The following is a 20,937-nucleotide window of genomic DNA, read 5'->3' as shown; positions in this document are numbered from 1 at the left end:
ATATTGGAGTAGTAATTTTGCTTACATTTTTCACACTGGTTGAGTTTCCTGAAGTAAATCATAACTCTTTTGTTTTCAGTTTATTTATCTGTCATCAGAAGGTGTCCTTTGCTATGCTTGCAATTTTGATATTAGACACTGTCTTGTGCCTATTTCCTCTTGATTAATGTCAATATTTTTGTATAATTCAAACTAATGTATTTTACTTGTAGTTTATGATTGAAAGGAATCTCACAAGAAAATATGTGGCATTTAAAACAACTTTTTATCTTTTGATGCCTGGTAGGATTTCTCTTGTTGAAGTAAAAATTTTTAAAATGTTTGAAATTTGGGACATACATGTTGTGAATATGTTTTCGTGTTGGTGTTAGGTAGTTTGTTTGTTTGCTTTGTGGGTTTGTTTGAATTTTCAATTTTAGTCTCAGAACAGTAGAATTAATTTACAGAATAGTTTTCTTTGCGGAGGACTTCAGGCTGCCATGCAGACTGAGTACCCCAGACTTCAGGGTGGGTTAGATCAGGTTGCTCAGGATATGGTTATCTGCATGGCTGGAGATACCACAATGTCTCTGGGCAGCTTGTTCCAGCATTGTCTACACTCATAGTAATTTTTTTTTTTTTATGGATACTTTGTTGGAATTTTTCTCCTTTTGTAGCTTATGCCTGCTGCCTCTTGTCCTTCTCCCGTGCACATCCGAGAAGAACCTGGCTCCATCCCCTCCATATCCTCCCATTAACTGCTGGAAGACAGCAGTAAAATCTCTCCTTCTGTTCTTAAGACTGAGCAAATGGATTCACTCAGCTCCTTGAATGTCATCTGCTGCAGTCCAGCCAGTACCTGGTTTGGTGGACTTGCTGCAGTATGGGAGTGCCTTTCATGTAGAAAGATTCCTAGCAGACCCAGCAGCCTGCCCATGCTCTCATCAGTATTCACTAGAGGAGAATGGTGTGTTCCCCTGTCCTTCTGGCTGCCCTCTTGCTCAGGCAGCCTGGGGTGCTCCTGGCCACCTTTGCTGCCAGGGAACATTTTTGACTCGCATTCAGCTCACAGGTTTTCTGCAAAGCTGCTCTGATAGTCAGCCCCTGATCTGAACTAGTGCACAGAGATGCTCTGTCTCAGGTGCCTGCTTTAGTGGACCTTCATGGCATCTTGTTGGCCCATCTTCTTCAGCTTATTGAGGTCTAGATAAACCAGCAACCCTGCCATCAGCCATTCCCTGCAGTTTCATAATTTGCATTTCCTGCCTGTACTCATAGAGAAGCCTTTCTTGTTGCCTTTGCTAGTTCATTTCTCTGGCTGAGTTTTGGATTTCTTAATTCCATGGCTGTATACTACAGCAATATCATTACATACGTTGTCTGTGAAGTTTCTTTTTCCACGTTCTGCTTAGCTCCTTTTCCTTTTTGAGCTGAGTCAGGAGTCCATGATTCATTCATGATGGCTTTCATCCACATTTGCCTAACTAGTTGTACATTGACATGCCTCATTCTCTTGGTGTGAAGTCCTTGGAGAGAGAGACAGGTTTCTTGGGCCTATTTACCCTTTAAAATAGTCTTCTGTACAATCCTGCCAAGCAGATCTCTGCCTCTTCTGAAGTCCAGTGGTGCTCTTTCATTGTTTGTTTCTCTGGCTTCTTTCAGGATTTCAGACTTCATCATGTCATAGTGATGATGATAGCCAATGCTCTGATGGACATCCACATCCCTGACCAGTTCTGTATTTTTAAGTCCAGGCTTTAAAAGTTTCTTTTATTTTAATATGCAACATTGTGTAAAAGGGAACCATAGTATTGCAATATTTGAGCAATACAAAAGGGAACAGTGCAGGAAAATATAATCTCATATAAATCACTGGTTTGTGCTTTTTTCAGTTGTGGTTGCCCTATGTCATACAAAACTGAAGCAAAGTTAGAGTCACTAATGAGTAGAAGCATGGGAAACTTTCCATGTAAAGTGAGGGAAAGGAGCTGGGAGGTAGCTCAGGGTAACTTCAAGAAATCATACAGAAGATTATTAACTATGTCCTTTTCAGGAAAGCATGAGCTTAATTTTAAGGCTGCTCTTTATTATTTTTTTTAAATTGATTTGTTTGAATTTGGAAACAAACATATTTGTGTTTTGTACTGAGATTTTTTTCTTTGGTCCAAGCATTAGGGGAGGTGCATTCAGAAATGCAATAGTAGTCCACCTGGAATGGTGAAATATGCAGGGTGTTGGCCAGGCAGCTCCTTTTTGGGTTATTATTTGGGGGTTTGTTTGCTTGTTTGCATTTTGTTAGATACAAAAGCAAGGGATCAAATGAATGAAAGGTCTGAAATGGAAATGGAGCCATTTTGACTGACTGAAGGAAGAATGTTTTCTAACAATGCAGAATTAGCCCAAGAAGATCACTGTACTGGGGAACATCAAGATTCAATGACACTAGGTGTTCACACAGATACAAAAAACAATTTGAGCTGTTAAAATACTAAGGACTTTTTGTTATAATTATAATGACTCATATTTCAGGACTGCTTCTAAATAGTGATGGCTAAAATGGTTAAAAATTACTAATCACTTGAAACTGTAAATGTGATCATGGAAAATATGTTATGTTCTTTGTGGAATTCTCAGAATAGGGTCCATGAGGATTATTTACCTGAACTCTTCTTGTCGCAGAGTATTTTACTAATGTGTCCTGAACCTAAAGAAAATGGCCTTACATGAATAAAAACTTGCATGAATAAATGACCTTACATGAATAAATAACTTACGTAGCAGTTACTTATTGTAAGCTTGTGTGTATCTTTCAAAAATTGTAATAGACTTGTTCTACTAAAGGTATTAAACCATTGTTATGTATTTACATTGAAATATACTTGAAGAATCTGGTGAAAGCACTGTAATAGCAAGATACTTAAACTAAAAATGTTCTATTTTTACAGCCTGGTAATAGATTAGAGTGTCTGAGGCATTACATATCAAATAATAAGCAATAGCTTAAATATCTGTTGTAGACAAAGTATTGCTTAATTTCTCATGTTTAGTCTTTTGTCTTCTTAAAATGTTAGGGGAAATTGAACAGTCAGATTTGGCAAACTGTATTGTTATCAGCAGATTAACATTAAGTTAAATATATATCAAAATATTGAAATGCTGCTTTTTTATTATAGACATTTTAGGGAGTTACCTTATTGAAGTCTTTATTTTTAGTTGTATAAGTAATATAGCATTTGCTTGTCTGTACTGCTTGCATGATGACATGTCATACTTATTTTAATGTATGCATGTTTTAAGATATCCCTTTTCTTGTGTGCTTTATTAAAATCCAGCCTGGGGTTATCTGGCAAGTATATATGAGCAACAATTCTTTTTAGAACCACTTAATTTTTGTGAATATGAGTTCCTGAATGGTGAAAAGTTGGTAAAATACTTAGCTAAGTAAGTAGAGCAAAATGTTTTTGAAACATTTAAAAATAACTTTCCTCAATGTTTTCTTAAAATTTCTTAAATCTAACTTTTATTATGGTGCAGAAGAACATCTAAATCAGGAATAGATACTTAGATTATTTCTTTTTGTTATTCCCCAGTCTAATCAAAATGAGGAAGCCAAATGAGATACCAGGCTTCCATTCTCAGCCATGGCATAGTCTCTTATTCTTGAATCTGTTTCTATACCAGTAAAATGCTGAAAATGTTCTTTTCCTAAGACTTCGGGCGCTTTTAATTCTTAGGGTTTTGTCATTTGTAGTTGGAGAAAGCTGTGGAAATACTTTCTTATACAGATTTTGTTGAAAAATCTTCAGCAAAAATAGTGTTCACTCCTTGAATGCTGCTTTGAGCATACTATGTGACAGATAAGTAGCGAGTAGTTGTGGAAAATGCTAGAATTTCAAATTACACAGGGAATGGGGAGAATTAAAAATTGTACAGTATGATGCACTAAAGACTGTGAACAAAAATTTTAGCATTGTATATTAGTTCTTTCAAGATGTTTAAATAAAACAGAAAACTGGAATTCCAGTAGAATTTAAAATAGTTTACAAATTACAGAATGCCTTCATGTGGCAGGCAAAGTAATGTATGCTCATCTGAAAAACATCAGTGCTTACCAGTTACTCTGCATGGTGTGAATGTAAATGTGAAACACTCTTCTTTTTTCTCTTTTTCTTAAATCTCTGTGCCGAGTGCACATAGTAACACCATGGCTTCAAGATTTAAATATACTCATTAAATTGGAAAAGCTGTAATAATTTACAGTCACTTCCTACTGTAGTGACAGAAGTTTATTAAGTACTTCCTAGTGCATTTTCTAGTGCTGTGTTTGGAAAGTGAGCAGTTACACTCTGTGTGGACAGAATTTTGGTTATTTCCAGCTTGCAAATTATGCTTGAACATAAGGAAAAAAAATTAAAATTTAATTATGAAGAAATTAACCAGAAAATAAAGTTGGGCAGCAAATATTGTAGGACACCAAATAGAATAGTGGATATGAATGGTAGAATAATGGCTAGTGGTGTTTGCTATTTCCAGCAGTGCTGTAAAGAAGGTAAGAGTGATTTGGATTGCTGTCTGAATGCAGGGGTGCTGCAGCTACTCAAGGCAGTGAAGTACATCCTTCCACCTGCCTGTTCCGAAGTTGCAATCCAGCTTTCCTGGGATAATTAATGATTTTAGAGCAACTTTTCTCACACTGTTACGGGAACATCGGTAGCGTCTTGGGCGATAACTTCGTACAGTGATTTTGCAGTGCAATGCTGCTCCTGTTCTCTCATGGCAGCATGGCTGCACTTTGAATCTGGAGAGGTAGGGAGGGTCCGTGAGAGTGGTGTCCGTGGGAAGCATCAGTGTCACTGCTTAAATCACTGTGGGCACTGGGAAGCTGCTGCTCCAGAGAGAAGATGGACTCCCTTCAGGGAAGATGGTAAGGAGTAGCGTAGGGAGCAGAAAGCAAGTTACATGGGGACTTCTTCTGACCATGTGTGAGCTTCAGCAGATCTACCTAGTGGCCTGGTCCTTTCCACATGAAATTAACTTTATTCTGTTGCAATCTAATGTTATTAATTCGCTCTTGCTCTGTTTCACTGCCATAGAGTTCTGGTTAAAACTTGGCAATATCATAAAATGAGTGAATTTTATTGAAAAGACCAAAAAAGGGAATTTCACCACTAAAATAATTAAAACTGCAAAAGCAAGAAATGCTGGATTTAAGTTTGCCTTTGGATCTTTATTTGGGTTCCCCTGTGTGTATTCATGGTAGTCGTCTCTTAAGTGATCACACAGTATTTTACCACAAATTTTTTGGTGCCATTTTCTGTAGATACTGTTAAATTTGCAAGCAACCGGGCAGAGGGCTTCAGGAAGGAAAAAGAATAGTTTTGTGGCTATTGCAGGTAAATCCCACACAGGAACACTTAGCACTGCACTTTTTGCAGCCTTTCTGCGCAATGCTGAACAACTCACTGGAATCAAATTTTTGGCAGGTAGCCATTTTTTATTTGTTTGCTAGCTTGGGCTTCCCATGAGATATTAGTGTTTTGTATCTAGAAATATTCTGGCCAAAATAATTTGGAGCCAGGATTGCCTTGTAGGTCAATTTCTGGATCAATAAGCGTCATCTTGGCAGGCCTTGACTTCTGGCTCTGTTGCTGATTTATGTGTCACCTTAAGAAAGTCTGTTTAGCTGCAATTTCCTACTCAAGTGGAGATAATAAGGCAGACTGAGTTTGCAGTGTAGAGAAATCAGTGGGAAGCCCTCTGGTACTGAGATAATTCTTGAGCACTTGAAGTGGGATAGGGGGAGGTTTGGAAGAGCCTGAGGAGTGTCTAAGAATAAAGTAGATAAACATTACTGTAGACAAGACTGAGGTATTGGTATATACTGGGAAAATGTCAGTCTCTCTTGCTAAAGGGATGTGTTTTCTGATGGTACCTTAGCTTTCTGTTCAGCAGTGATGAGAGAATGCTCCTATTATTTTTATTTTTGGAATGATATAATTTGATAGCAATTCCTTCCTGCTTGTGCCTGCCCAGATAGGAAAAAACCCCTTTCTTTTTGAATGCAAATTGTTCTCTCTTATTTGTTACTTCACGATTAGCCTATTGCAGTGTTACTGGAGCATCTTAAAATTAGTCCAAGATTGGTGGAAGTGCTTGCCTTTCTTGCTGACAGCATCTTTCGAGTGAGAGTGGGTCTGGCCTTGCCCCTTGGTCGTGGTGAGGAATTTAATTTCTGCTGACTGTGATTTAGGGAGCCCTACATACCCTGTGGTCCCACTTTAGTTTGTCTTTTGCCATACTTGCAGTGTAGCAGTGTGCAGGCAGGATGCTTTCTCATGATTGAAGAAGCAGAATTGGCAGGTGTGGGAACAGCACATGTCCCCAATATTCTGTATCCCTAAAAGAGTCAAAATCTTGTGACGAGGCAAGTGTAAGGGGTCACGTGCTTACTGAGAGCTTTAAAATAAGCTGGGAACAGAGTACTCTGAAGGATGAAGAGCTACCAAAGGGAGGTGTTTTTTTTTTTCCTTTGTAAGTAGCTGAGAAGAGATTTTGTTTCAGGAGTTACTTTACACCGCATTGTAACAGTAATTGTTAGAGTGCCTAAAGCTTTTTTAGATACTTGTTCCTTGTTGTGCATTGGGGTTTTTTAAAAAAGAAAATAAACAGTCATTCTGCTTTCAAACCATGTAGAGTAAATAAGACTGGCTTTACTGCTTGAAAAAAGAGTATAAAAATACCAACAGCTGCCTCATTTTTCTGAATGCTATTCAGTCCTTGCCTGAGGCAGGGGTTCTGTGGAAAAAGTAGTATGTGATTGTGCATGTAAAGAGTGTATCACACAAACAGGGAAGAGAGGTCTGGTTGAATGGACAGGATCTGGCATTTAATAACTTATTCAACTTAAGTAATATGTTAAAAATAGTTCAGCATGTAGCAGGATGTGGTTGGACAATTCAATGGTGGAAGACAATTCCTTGACTTTAAAAAGACTGGAAAATGCCAGGAAAGCTCTTATTTATTTGAGGAATCACACTGAAACCACTGTGACTAAACTGTGATTAACACCAAGAATGATAACTTTCTGCTAACTGTAGATCAGTGTAGTTCTTGTATCATTGAAGTCCCAGGTGTTAGTCCTCTTGACAAACTGCTGTGGAATTCTGTGACTTTAGGCTTAGCTACTTCATAGGCATCAAGAGTATTGAACATTTACTCAATGTACTTGTGTTTTGGATATTAAAAACTTCGCAGATTTCTTCTGAGAATGTTCACAATCACTGTTGTGGTGTCAAGATATGTTTTGTTGCTGAAGTTACTGTCAGAATGGAGCAACAATTGTCTTTATTGCAATGAACTCTTTGTCCTTGTCTTGCCCAGTAGATGGTGGTGTTGGCTGATTTTTCTAATTTATTAAAGCTGTGCATTAACATATGTAGAGGTTTTGTTCTTTTTTTTTTTTTTTCTTTGCACTTCGATTGTTCTTCCTTTGTTTGTTTTTTGGTTTTTTTTGGGTTTTTTTTTTGTCTGTCCTCCCAAATAATGATTTTACCATATATAAAACAATAGCAATTTTATTCTGATTTGATACCTGTGGGAACTGATGAGATCTTTTACATTCTTAAGAGGGCATGAGTAACAGCAAGCACTGATAGTCTGATCTGTGTTGCTCTGAATTGGACACATGTAACAGTGGGGACTTAATTTGAAACTAGATTGTATGCATTTGTTCCCAACAGGTTTGAGGTTTTAATACTTAATCTACAATATGATAGACATTTTTCATTGTTTGCAATTTTTTTTCATCCCACAGAGACAAATGCTCAAGAGTACTTTTATGAAATGTGGAAAAGAGAACTGAAAGCCCTTTTAGCATTCAATTAGCCCTACATAAAACCACAGTGTCTTCCAGCCAGCAGGATAAGGCAAAGAACTTCCATTAGAAATGGAAATTCTCTAAACCCACTGGAGTTATGCTTTGTTGTGTTCCCTGGGATTTCCGTGGTTCAGCATAGCACATGGTGGGCAAAGAATGACAGGCTGAACAGGAAGATGGAGAACATTTTTGTAAGAACAGAAGGACCTCCTTGTGCTTAGCACAATAAAATTGAGTTTGAGGAGGTACATAATTCCTTGCTCTATCATATAGCAAGAGAGTAAGTGTTAGGGTACCACAGCTATGTAATCCATTGGGTAAGGTGGTTTCAGAAAAAAAGGGTACAAACTGACAAGGAGTACATGGAAATTAAAATATAAAAGGAAGTTTTTTAAGACGGAAATTCAGGAATGGACTAGTAACAGAAAACCTGTCTTCTTCTGAAACATTTATAAAATACTTTGCATGATACTATTGCTTGTAGTAGACAAAGACTTCATATTAGTGCTTATGGTACTTGTTTTAGTCCTGTGTAAATTTTCAAACAGTTTTAATCTTTTGGAAAATATTTATTGAAAGTAATTTTGGTCCCAGTAGAAAAACTTAGTATGTGGATGGACAGAAATGGTTCAGAAAGTATTGATAATGTTTGATTATTATTTATTTAAGCTTTGGCTTCCCTCAGTATGTTCATTATCTATTGAATGAATATTAAAATTTTCCTGGGGATAAAAGTAATAGTCATAAAAGCTCAAGTTTTAGTATATTAAGGCATCATTTCCCGAGAATGTGAAAATGTATCTCAGCTCTGAGTGGAAGGACTCTCTAGTGATGTTTAAATGGAAGCTATTGTTCTTGATCCTTGTGGAAACTGCAGACAACGTAGCTGAGTAAGTTCTGTGTTGTGTACTTACCTGTTAGCAGCTGGACTCTTCCTGCCAACTCAGTTACAATACGTTTGCATTAAAAGAATTGCAGTTACTTGAACATGTGTATTTTTCCCCTCATTACTTGCCTGTACATGAAAGTTTGGAAATCAAATTTCCTATCCAGATGCTATATTTAGTCCTGTTTATCTTCATGTGAATTTGTTCAGGAAAGCTGTTAGGGTTTCTTTCTGTTCTCTGTTGCTGTCTGATCTTTTAAGACCATTGGCTTCATAGCATGGGACAGAGAATCACCTTAAGAGATTACTTAAAATTTGCCAACAGGCATTTGACAAAAGTCAAGTGGATTGAATTTATACACAATAAGTCTAATAATTTATTCTCTTTAAAACATTGAAGTGACACAAATCAGTCTTTTTAGTGCGTTTATTTGTTAAATGCTTTTTTATAGTCTTTGTTTGCATCAAGGGGAGTTTCACCATTTGAAGCAATGAAGGCAGATTGAAGGGAAATCCTTTTATCCAACACAAATTTCTTTATTTAGTTAAGTAGTTTTGTGACTTGACAACAAATCTTTATTTCTCAGAAAGCTATGGATCTATCCTTAGAAGCTGGCTCAATAGCACTGTCACCTGCTGTGACATTTCAAACTGTCAAGACACCTAGGGAAGTGCCTTTACTGTATTTTGGCTTGGAGGAAATATTATGATGAAAACTTTACTTTTAGGTTTTCTGTTGCCTACACTCCAAGTAGAAGAGGCTTACAAATGAGCTGAATTTTTTCATAGGCACATAAACCACCATTAATCTAGATCCTTTTTTGTCATGCTTCCAGCAGTATACACTAGTTGGCATGTTGCTCTGGCAGCTATTATCCTGTGATGACTTTGTGCAGCATGCTGCTTTGTACATCTATTTATCCTGTTTTTAAGCAGTTAACCTTTGTCACAAGCTGTTCATGTCTTTTCCTCCCCAGCTAAAACCAGAGTATTACTTCCCAGGTCTGAGGTGTTGCTCTGGTTAGCCACAAAGAGCTTGGGGTATACACTAGTGCTGATGCTATTGCTGGGAAAATAAGGAGTGAGAGCAATCATGAATTCAAGTTTGCTCCAAACAGGAGCTGGAGGTCTCTGACACCGATAAAGGCAAGGCTGCAGGAGTTACAGGAGTAACCAGGAGTTACACTGATCAGTGAAGCAGTGCCCAGCTGGACTGTCGTGCCCTCCTGCCCGCTAAGGCAGTGGCAAGTTGTCACTCCCCATCACTGAGACCATCTTAGCGTGGTTGCCTGGCTTTGAGGAGCTCCTTGAGGAGCTTTTCCTTAATGGTTCAGCTGTTGCTGCTGTTAACAGCCTCCAGGGAAAGAGAGGCTGGGAGCTGCCTTCCCTGCAGTTATCTGTCTTCCACTGTTTGGTGCCTATCAGTCAGCAGTGAGCCCTCTGGAGCCAGATGGGCTGGCAGGTCACTGCATTGCCCGGGGGGATGTCCTTGCATTCCACAATAGGCCCCGGTGGAGGAGGAACATGTGTGTGGTGTCAGGGCTGGCCATTGATTGAACCATGCAGAAACATTCCAGGTATTTAGGTATCCCAGAACTGTTCAGAAATACCTTTTGCACATGGAAGATCCAGCTGACACTTTACAAAGGTGTGGGAGAGTGTTTCGAAGTGCTGCCCAGTAACCTCCCTGTGCCCAGCCTGCTGGTAGGCTGCAGCAACCTGCAGGTGTCTTGGCTCATGTTCACAGCTTGCCTGCTGTGAGACAGCTCTTGCAGAGTTGGAGCTCTTGAAAGCAAGGAGGGTTTTCTCTCTGACATCCACTTGTTGCAGAGGCAGCAAAGCACAAATAGCAAAAATGAGCTTAACCAAAATAGGAACAAGACTGAGTGCATAAGTCAGCTGTAAGACTCTTCTGAATAGTAACTCTACTGATTTTCTGTGCTTGGAACAGCATGAATGTCTCTCCACAAACTGAAGCATCAGCACGTGGTGTTTAGTGCATTCAGTTGCCTTTCAAAGTTGAACTCATGGTGTTTCAGTCCAGATGGATTTATCAGTGGTTTGTCCATGCTTTCATATCTGTAGTGAGCACAGCTGATCACAAGGAAAAATCTTAGCTCCAGACATCTTATGATTGTGTGAGGGCCTCTTCTTCCTTTTCTACCTTCTAGCCTATTTCTTAGCTGTTCACATTTCTTAGGACCTGTTGGCTCTTTGCAAATACTAAAGCTGGAAGGACTGTATTAGTGAAAGCACGCTTTATACGTTTGTGTATATAGGGGTCACCTTTGCTAGCAGCCAGAATGGCTTATTTTCAGTACTGTGCCATGGCAGGGTCCAAAGTGAGGGTGTTATGTATTCAACAGCCTCTGGAGGCACAGAAAGGATCAGTGCAGTGCCAGGCAATTGTTCCCATTCGCATTTTCCCGAGGTAAATTTGCCTGACCAGAGAAACAGAAATAGGCTTCATGCTATGGCCTTGAAGGAATATCCTCTCTGGTGGATGCTGGGGAGCTTTGAAGGACTCTCTCAGGTGTAATTTTCCCTGTAAGCTGTTGGTAAGAGCACCACACTGATAAAGACCTATTCTCTGTGGCAAAGGTACCCCTTCACTGTTCAGAGCAGGCATCAGGGACAAAACACTGCCTTGAGCTAAACCCATGTCACCAGCTGGGCCTGCAAACCACACAGTGACTGGGAAGCAGAATTATTTTCATGTGGTAGGGCTGTAATCACTACAGCATTGGGAGGAAACTTTTCTTCTGGCAGCAGGACAGCTCTAACTCATGGTGCTCCAGTGTAAGCACAGCATGTGGGGCATTGTTGAGCCTTGCGTCTGGCTGACAGTAGTATCACATTCAGCGTGTAATTAAACACCTCATAAACTGCCTTGAGATGTTTGTTTATGTGTGCTTTTTAGTGGGGAAATACTCTGTTTTCAGAGAATGCTTAAATTTCTGTGCTCTATGAAGCATTTGGTGTGTGATGTTCATTCAGCTCCCTTGTCCTCAGAAAGAATACTCAGTGTCTGGAGTGTGTTATTTTGCTGGCAGTGGAAAACATATGGCTAGGGGATGTTCCCATGAATTTCTTACTTACTGGGTTTTTTTTTTTTTATTATATGTGTGTGTAAGTTAGCTATTGGAGGCATCTGGATCAGCATCTATTGCAAATTAATATTTATAGATTTCAAAATGAATTCAGATTTGGCTTGATAGAAACAAGAATGGCTTGTTTTGAATTCCATGGGGATAAGGAGAAACACAGAAAATAGGCAATATGATGAGGACAGCATGTAAAAACTGTATTGAATAGAGGATACTTCAAGTGACTTCTAGTAAATTTTTACTATGCTCTGTGCCATTTGTTTTGTCTTACAGTTTAGAGTCAATGAATTTGGGGCCCTGGAAGTAATTACAGATGAAACTGAGATGGAAAGTGTTAAAAAGGCAACTGCTACCACAACCTGGATGGTTCCAACTGCTCAAGAAGGTCAGTTAAGAAGCAGTAAACATTTTCTATGGTAGACTAGTTTCTTTAATGCATCAACTTTCATGAAAGCTTGCATTGAAAAGAAAAAAAAAAAAACAATTTACTTGCTTTAATGGACAAAGTATCTCTTATGAAGTAACCCGTTTCTTGGGGTGTAAATTAATATGAAAATAAATTAATTTCAAGTTGGAAGAAAATAATTCCACTGTTAAACATCTGAAGTTCAATTACAGCCACATTTTTTTTTCCTTACAGTAATTTTCTTTAAATTTAGAATTTGTATTTTCCCTCTATTTAATTTGCAAAATAATAAGTTTCTTTTAATTATTGAGAATTTTAAATTACTTAATTTTTTGTTGAGCTGGTTCTCACAGACTACCCACAGACATTCCCAATGGCCTAGAGTTGATTTGTGCACTGCAAGCTGCCTTGGTATGGTCAGCACAGTTGCCACTACTGATGTCAGTGTTAGATGTGCAGTGTGTACCCCCACAGATGCCTTGCTCCTGCCAACTATGCTTTTTTTGAGCATTAAAATTAATCTGAAGTAACAGTTAATGTTTATCTTAAATGGTAAAACTCTTAAGAGTTGCATATATCTACCAGATAAAGTGTTTCCTGGATTTAAAATACTGAAATAAGAAACACCTGTTTTATTCAAGGAAAGTAAGAAACACCTGTTTTGTTCAAGGAAATGTGGTTTACATGGTCATAAATTACTGCAATCTTTTTACACTGACTCCAGTAATGATGGAGTAGTATGAAATAGAGTATCACAACTGGTTTTGTGATTATTTACACCTAGCTAGTTCTTTCCTCATTGGTATTATATTTTATCAACTTTCTTTTAAAATATGTATTCTGTAACGCCTTTGAAAAGCAGACATCATAATTTTTGTTTCATAATCATCCCTATAAGCAGGAGAAGCAGTGACAGCTTTCCTTTGTTGCTCCCTCAGTGTTGATAATTGTCATGTGGGACATTAACACTGGTAGGAAACCCCCAAGGTCTGAAGCTGCAGACCACTGTTAATGTGTTCTGTAGCAAGCAGTGATAGTTAATTCAGGTTTAAAGTCTGTGATGAGAGTAGCATCACTGTGACAGTGTAGTAGCACAACAGGCTTTCTGCTTAGACTGAGAGATCTAAGCATATCTCTCAGTCCCCTCCAGTCTGACAAACCCAAACAAAAAATTCTGTTTCTATTGAGTTTAACTCTGTTTATGGATGTATAAACATATCGAGTGCACCATCCTTGATTAATTTACTGCTCCCCAGAAGTAAAAACACTGCTAAAATTCTCCATTGTGAGAAGAAATAGTTGTTTTGAACCACTTATGATGTTGGTGTGTAAATATAACATACGTTATATATACTTCAGGGGGAGATAGCCTGCATGCAAGAGCTCATTTGACTCTGCTTTCAAAGACAGTATAGTGCAACATAAATAGTGTGTAAGTTTGCCTTTTGGGGAGGTATGAAGACAACAACCTGCTCTAGAGGCTGGGGTATGCGACAGTGCTTCATACTTGCTTGTGAGGGAAAGTAACTGCACAATCAGGGATACAGCCTCTCCTAGGCTGTTGTGGGGAAATTGCAGCTTAGATCAGTAACTTAGTATTTGGTGATTGCTTTGTAACAAGTTGAGTGACATTTCAGTTCTGGTGGACCTCAGGCGGGTTGAGCAGTAGCTGCTGCTGCAGACTGTAGTCAGCAATTTTCTTGAAGAAATAATTTCAACTAATCTAAAGATTGCTCACCCCAACCCTTTTCTCCCAAATTTAGGTATAGGCATACCAGCAAGAGATGAGGTCATGGATTCTAAACAGTGATGACTCTGTGGGCAGTCAGTGCCTGTCACAAAATTCAGTCCTTCCACAAGTTGTGACAGAACCATAGAATAGTGGGTTCCTCTCTCCTGTTGCAGTGTGAAAACCTGACTTGCTTGTCAGCAATGTGGACCTCATACAAATACTAACTCGTAGTTCTTCATTCTGACAAGAGTGGTGTGGCTGATGTTTTTCTGTTTGCTTGGCAAGGCCCGCTAAGGATGTTTGGGAATGTATTACCTCTGCCTAAGAAAGTTAACTTTTGTCATTGTGCAGCCTTTTCAGAAAAGACAGGGATACCCACAAGGTTGAAGGAAACTGCAAAAATGGATGGACTTGTTTTCTGTGAAAACTGTTACCGCTATGGTGCCATAGAAGAATTTATTCCTGAAGGAAAATTTTGCAGCCAGAAATGTGCCCAACAAGTAAAAAACAAGTAGGTACTATAATAAATCATAGAAACAAATAATTTGGCATAAATGCAGCACAAGAGTGAAGTGTTAAAGTGGGATAAAATGTTCATGGTGGGGCAGAGGGAGATACTCAGCAGACAAGTTTTAGTGTCACGATTGGTTTATAATGTTCTTTCACTGTTTTTTTGTGTAAATGCCTTAACAACATTTGGTTTTGTCTAACACTGACATTGAAGGCAGTCTTTTTTACTCAGTGTGCTGTGTTCTGCTGTCAGATGCAAGCAGTAAAACAGTCTATGGGATGCATGAATCAGTGTAAGACTCCCACCCTGTTTCAGTCATTGGAATTAAGATAATCAGTAATGAGATGGTTGGGGTGGTAAGTTAATTATAATTAAGTGCAAGAGCTGTTTTATAGCTGACAGTGAGTGAAAACATGAGCATACTACAGTTTCTTAGTTCCTTTTTTTTCAGTTAGTGCATTTCATCTCATCATAAAAGCATGTTTGTGTTAGTGTGTCCATTCTGTATGGCATATTGCTAGATATGGCAGTTTTAAACATTTATGATTTTGTAAATTTTCCTTCAGTTTAGCTAATTGCTTCAAAGTTGTCCATTCTGATTTCTTGTTTAGCAATTTGTACAGTCACATACCAGCTTTCTCCAATTGGTTTTGTCAGACTTAACAATTACCTTTGCCTTCCTCTCTCTAAACTGCCCTGCAGTCCTAAACATTTCACAGTTTGCTTCTCCGGGAGACTTGATGGTACATGAGAAAAGACACACTGTTTAAAACATGTAAAACTTGTTCAGCATAAGCTGACAGCTTTCCTTTTACAGTTGCTATTGTGTGTCTCTCAGATTAATTCTTTTGACAGACTTAATTTTCAGTAGTATTTCTAAGAATATATTCAGTATAGTACTATGGGACCTACACATTTACTTGCTTTTTTACTTGTTTTATGAATATGAGAGGTGAAATAATATTGGTTTTGTGTCATTGTGTTACTTCCGTGATAGAGAGCCAAAGGAGGAAAATCCCAGCATGGAATGCAATGGGGAAGATGATTCTAAAGGCATTCGGAAAAGAAAAGCAAAAGTACCTCTCAAAGAAGAGTCCCGGGATAATGGGGAGAAGAAGGAGAATCCAGATGAAATTGTTAGTATGCATCATCAACCCATTCCTGCAAGTATTTGGGTGGGAGTTTTGTCTTGTATTGCAATGTCAGTAGCTCCATCAGTCCACAAAGAGAAGAGACATCATCAGCCTGTCAGAGCCACAATAAGTAGTTGGTTTGTTTGCCAGTTTAATTATGCCTCAGCAGTAAATTGTAATTATTGACAATGATTTGATAAAAGCTGTTTTTGGTCTCTTTCCCCTTCTTTTTAAAGAACAGAACAAAAAGAATTTAAAGGAAAAATTATGCTAACATTGACTTGCCATGTCTTCAGCATTGAAAAACAGGAGTACCTATTTCCCAACAACCCTGTTACTTTGTCATTCTGCATATGACTAAATAACTATAGACCAATAATTTATTTTCTAAGAAAGCTATACTACAGTTAAGAAGGGAATACCTTGGATTTTCTTAGTGCAATTTGCTTTTAAAAATCATAGAGGAAAATTTGTTTTGCTTTTGTGTTGCAGTTTAAATTGCTTTGGGGCACCTTTTGGGTCTTTTTCCCCCTTTGGAATTATTCTTCATTTTAGAAAAAACTTGCCCCACAGTGTCTTCCTATACTGCTTGTTTTCTTGTAGTATGTGTTTTTTCCCAATAGCTGTGGCACTACTGAGGGTAGCACCGTTTTCAGGGAGAAGAGTAGAGTTCTGCTACTACAGAATCGTCAAAAGGATGAAGACACTAGAGTTGTCAGGAGGAAATGTACAGCTCTCTGTATAGCAGTATCTTATGCAAAAGTCAGGGGATACCTTCTTTGTCTCCATGCATCTGCCCTCCCAGATGAGTACTTGCTCTGCTCATCTGCTCAGGTGCTCAAAAAACTGTTAATACAAAAACTGAAAAAAATTAAAAGGATCACAGTGCCATTTTGTATTTAATAAAGAAATGGTACATTTGGGAAAAAAAACCCAAACCAGAGTAAAGCTGTGAGAGATTTTCCTTTAAATAATTTTGGAAGCATGAACATGTCAAAGATACTGTTATTTATCAGTGTCTCAGTAAGGTCTGATGAAGGCTTCATGGTCTGTCTCTGGGTCAGGCAAGGCTGGCTGGCTGAGTGCCAAGTGGTGAGAGTCCTTCTGCCTGCCATTTTCATTGTGTTTGCTGTGATTTGTCACTGATGGCTCACTTTGCTTCTGTTAGACATCTGCACGTTTGTTTGAGGTAGGAGAGAGCTGGGTCAATAACCAATAAATGAAGTCACAGTTTAAACTTCAGTATCTCGACTTTTATCATACTAGACCTCTAAGCTAATGAGGTTACTGTACTTTCGGTTTTTTTCCTCTCTTTCTAATTTAGGAGGAGAAACCTGAAGGAAGGATCTTGAGAGTCTCGCAAAGAGCCAGGAGAAAAAGAAAAGGGGAGATAACAGTTTTGAAACAAAGTAAGTTAGATTATGAAACAAAAATCTCAACCATCAGTTCTTCAGGTAATATCCATATCTTATTGGGAATTGCCAGCATTGTTTCACAGAATTTATATTCCCTATTGAATTTTTTTAATTACTGTAAAAAGACAGTGACAGTGTTATTTACAGCAATTACATTTTAAGGAAGCATAGGGGAGGATCTGGTGAGTGTAAATGCAACTAATGTGCATTTTAGGTTTTTTTCTTTTCATCCCTCTAAATAGTGCCAGTCTTAGAGGGAATCAGCTCCATTGAGTTCCCAGATGCTGAAAGACGTGTATCAAGCAGAAGTGAAAGTTTACTTTTGTTTCCTTGGGGATCAATTTTGCATCTTCATTATGTGCCGGAAATAGACACGTTTATGGAACTGTTTAGGAATAATTGCTATAATCAATCCAAAGGGACATATACTGCATCAAGCAACATAATAAAACATATTTTAAATGAGTGCTGTTCTTTCAAGCCATTTGTATGATAGATAGTTTTAGGAAGAATGGGAGAATCAGCTGCTATTATATTTCAGTGGTACACCAACCACAGACCTACAGAGTGCTTCTTATGGTAGGTGGGGAGACATTAACAGAGGTTGCCAGGCCACTAATCAACACAGAACTCCAGTTAGCTCTGATGTACACCAGGCAGATGAACTACTGGTTGAAGATGCAACAAAAAAATGTTATGAAAGATCCCCCTCCCAAGACAGCATCACTCCTGAAATGTTTCTACAGTTGCTTCTAAGGCTGAAGAGATAAGAAGCATGTGAGACACAAGCACAAAGCTGATGCTTTGTGGAAATCTCTGCTGCCCACTGAAATAATGATTTCTTCTATTGTTTTTATTTTTTTTCAATTTTTATTTAAGAAAATATCAGTATAAATATATAAACTGGTATCAAAGACCAATTTGTATTCAGAAACAAGTACAATTAATTTCTCTAATAGAATAATTAAAAACTGGGTAAATCCTAAATAAAATTAATGTGGTCTAATGGTGTTGAGAGGTCACTATCACTCTGAAATGTATTGTCTTTTGTTTACATTATTGTAAGCTTTCTTCAGGAGAGTTTGGCATCACTATTGTTATGGTTCATCTTTTAATAATAAAAATGCTAAGCCAGACTGTTATTTAAACGATTTATTTTTCCTGTGAGTAGCCCACAGTCTGGATCAAGCCAGAATCACAGTGTGGACTGTGATGAATCCTTCTGACAGTGTGAGCTTATGGTCTGAAATGCTAAGCTGTCTGTGCAGAGGAGGCATTTTAAGTGGAGATCAGTAGAGCAGAGTAGAGGTGTATGACATCAGAAATATACGTGGCCAGCCTCCAGCCATCTATTCTTGAAGTTCCTGGCTATTGCTAGTGCAGGTAGTGCCTTATTTCAAGGCCTGAAAACTGTAACTGTAGCCATTATTAAGATGGACTGTAAGCAATATTACAATTACTGTGTAGTGTTCATACTGTGTGAACAAACCTGAAACTAGAGGTTTCTGTCATATGCTAATGACATCCTGAGGAAAAAAAGCACTGGTGACACTTCTGAAGGCTTGCAGAAAATACTGTTAAATCACTGCCTTTCTACCCAAAACCATCAAACTACAAAGTGATGGAGTAGGTGAGAAACAGTCTGAATACTGTTAAAGAATAGAGTATTTCAACCCTGGTTAAAAAAAAAACTTACTATGAGCAGTATCCACTTGAAAATGCTTTCCAGTTAAAGAAGGACATGGGGGAAAAAGAAACCCTTTAAAATACTGAGCTATTTTAACTCATTTTTACTCATCTTTTTACACATTTGCAAACTGTATATCTTAATGCTTCTTAGGAGCAATAAGGAAAAACATGTTGGAGCAAGACTTTGTAAATTGTTCTTGCCACCTGAAGGAGCTTTTCCTTGTTACTAATCAAGGTTTGAACTGCTGGAAGTGTTTCTGGACAAACTAGGAACCTTCACATTCCTGGTGCCTTTCAGCCTACAGAACTTCTTTTTCTGAGATAAGTTCTGAACAACACCATGAGCGCATTTCATAAAATGTAAATTTAAGAATGTTATGAACTTGTGTTGTGAATTTGTCTTCTTGAGATACTAACAGTTACAGAATTATTTCCCTGTTTTATGCTTCTTTATAGCTGTACCCTCTAAAGGAAGGCAAGCATGGTGTTGGGCATCCTATCTGGAGGAAGAAAGGGCCATTGCAGTACCTACTAAGCTTTTTAAAGAGGTATGACCTTTGAAATTTAAGTCAGTAAACCACCTAAGATCATGAAATTCCTAGGAAATCAATAAACAAAAATAATTTGAAGATTTTATTATTTTCTCGGGAAAATCTGCATGATGAAGATAATGCTGTGTCTGTCAGCAATTATGAAAGCAATTATCTCTGTTTTTTCAGAGAATTCTGTTGTTGTAGATGAATACTATCAAATCAGACTGCAGAAAGCAGATGCTTTCCCAAAATCTGCAGTTCTAGCCATTCCTCCTAGTCTCTGAAGCTAAAAAATGTGATACATACCCACACTTTTTCATGCTGTATCATTTTTTTTTAAGTATCTTTAGAAAGGTGGTACAAAGGTCATCTTTTGTCTTGTTGCTTTGATTATATTACTTGTCTTTTCTTCAGCTTCTGCTGACATTATATTTTGTTCCTACATCAGATACTAGTCTTGTTCTCCTTTGGCCTGTCATCTGGTTGGATGTCACATCATCATGTCCTGCTTGTCCTTTGCCTGCTATGCTTTGTCATTTCAGTGCTTTCATTAGTGCCACCTCTCTTGCTTGGAACAGAGCTCTGTATCCAAATCCACAAGATTTCCATGCTGTTATCTTTCCTTGCAAAACCTGTGAACGTGTCTCAGCTGCTGTATTCCTGCTATATGTTACTTTTTCTTGGACAATTCTGTTCTTACTTGTAGTCTGTTTCTTGCATCCATTTCTTTATGTATACTTCATACTTTAGCTATTAAATCTTCTCTGTGGGAATTAGCTTTTCAGCTTACACGTGCCATGTATTTTTTAATTGGTAGTTTAGTTACTATGAGTTAGAAAAGTGAAGAACTGGGATTTAGCTTTACAGAATCCATAGATTTATAGGTGCAAGAAGATCAGTCCCCCGACTACCTTCAGTTGTGAAGATAGTGCTATATACTGGTTCAAAAATTAGCAAGAAAACAATCAGGATAAAGAGTGCCCAAGTGGGAAGGTAGATTTGCAAAGCATTGCTTTGCCTGTCTGAAGGTTCATGAAATGCTGTAGCAGTACAAAGGCTTTGCAGGGCACTGCACATGGTGCTAAAGTCTAGAGTTATGTGATGTTTCCTCCACATTGTACCTTTCTCATCCAGTGCATCTTAATTTAGTATTTTCTTTCAAAGTCTTTAGCCCCTGGGTAATGCTTGATTTAGTGTGCAATATTTAAAGCCTGTTGCAGAAAGAGAATTCTTAATAACACTCAGAATTGGCTAGGTAATATTTCTCCATTTTACAGATTAATAAGCAAGCCACATAAACAGGTTAAAAAAAAAGCCCAAACCAAATATCACAACCAATCATGAATCTTCAATTTCTGTTTGGGTTTTGAGAATTACTCTTTCTTTCTTTTATTTTTTTTTCTTTCTTTTTATTTTATTCTTTTTATTTTACCATTTCACTGTGTTGTTTTGTATCCTTAGTTAGGAACAGTCAGGATGATGGAGGGTGCTTACCATTTCCTTAGACCTTAGAGTGATTTCTAAGCTGTGTCTCACAAGGTTTCCCTTCCTTTGAAGTATGTGGTACCTCTCTGAGTATTTCACTTGGTACCCTTCTCTTCCCTTTGGCTGCAGAGGTACTGCAGCTGACTCGGGAGTATGTGTCTCCTAGGCAGAAACAGAAGAAAAAG

The 20,937-nt window shown here is 38.1% G+C and overlaps 1 protein-coding gene across 4 annotated transcripts in view; it reads left to right on the top strand.

Moving 5' to 3' along the window:
* L3MBTL3 (L3MBTL histone methyl-lysine binding protein 3) overlaps window positions 1–20,937 on the top strand; it is a 77,843-nt gene that overhangs the window by 10,490 nt on the left and 46,416 nt on the right. For all 4 annotated transcript variants that reach the window (XM_021540729.3, XM_021540728.3, XM_021540732.3 and 1 more), the window contains exons 3-7: window positions 12,122–12,233; window positions 14,338–14,497; window positions 15,495–15,633; window positions 16,955–17,039; window positions 19,191–19,282. In XM_021540729.3, coding sequence (XP_021396404.2) covers window positions 12,122–12,233; window positions 14,338–14,497; window positions 15,495–15,633; window positions 16,955–17,039; window positions 19,191–19,282 — 588 coding nt within the window. The remainder of the gene's footprint in view (window positions 1–12,121; window positions 12,234–14,337; window positions 14,498–15,494; window positions 15,634–16,954; window positions 17,040–19,190; window positions 19,283–20,937) is intronic.

The sequence above is a fragment of the Lonchura striata genome, chromosome 3 (genome assembly GCF_046129695.1).
Source record: "Lonchura striata isolate bLonStr1 chromosome 3, bLonStr1.mat, whole genome shotgun sequence".
NCBI classification, from domain to species: domain Eukaryota; kingdom Metazoa; phylum Chordata; class Aves; order Passeriformes; family Estrildidae; genus Lonchura; species Lonchura striata.
The sequence above is the reverse complement of the archived record's forward strand: the minus strand, read 5'-3'. Positions and strand labels throughout refer to the sequence as shown.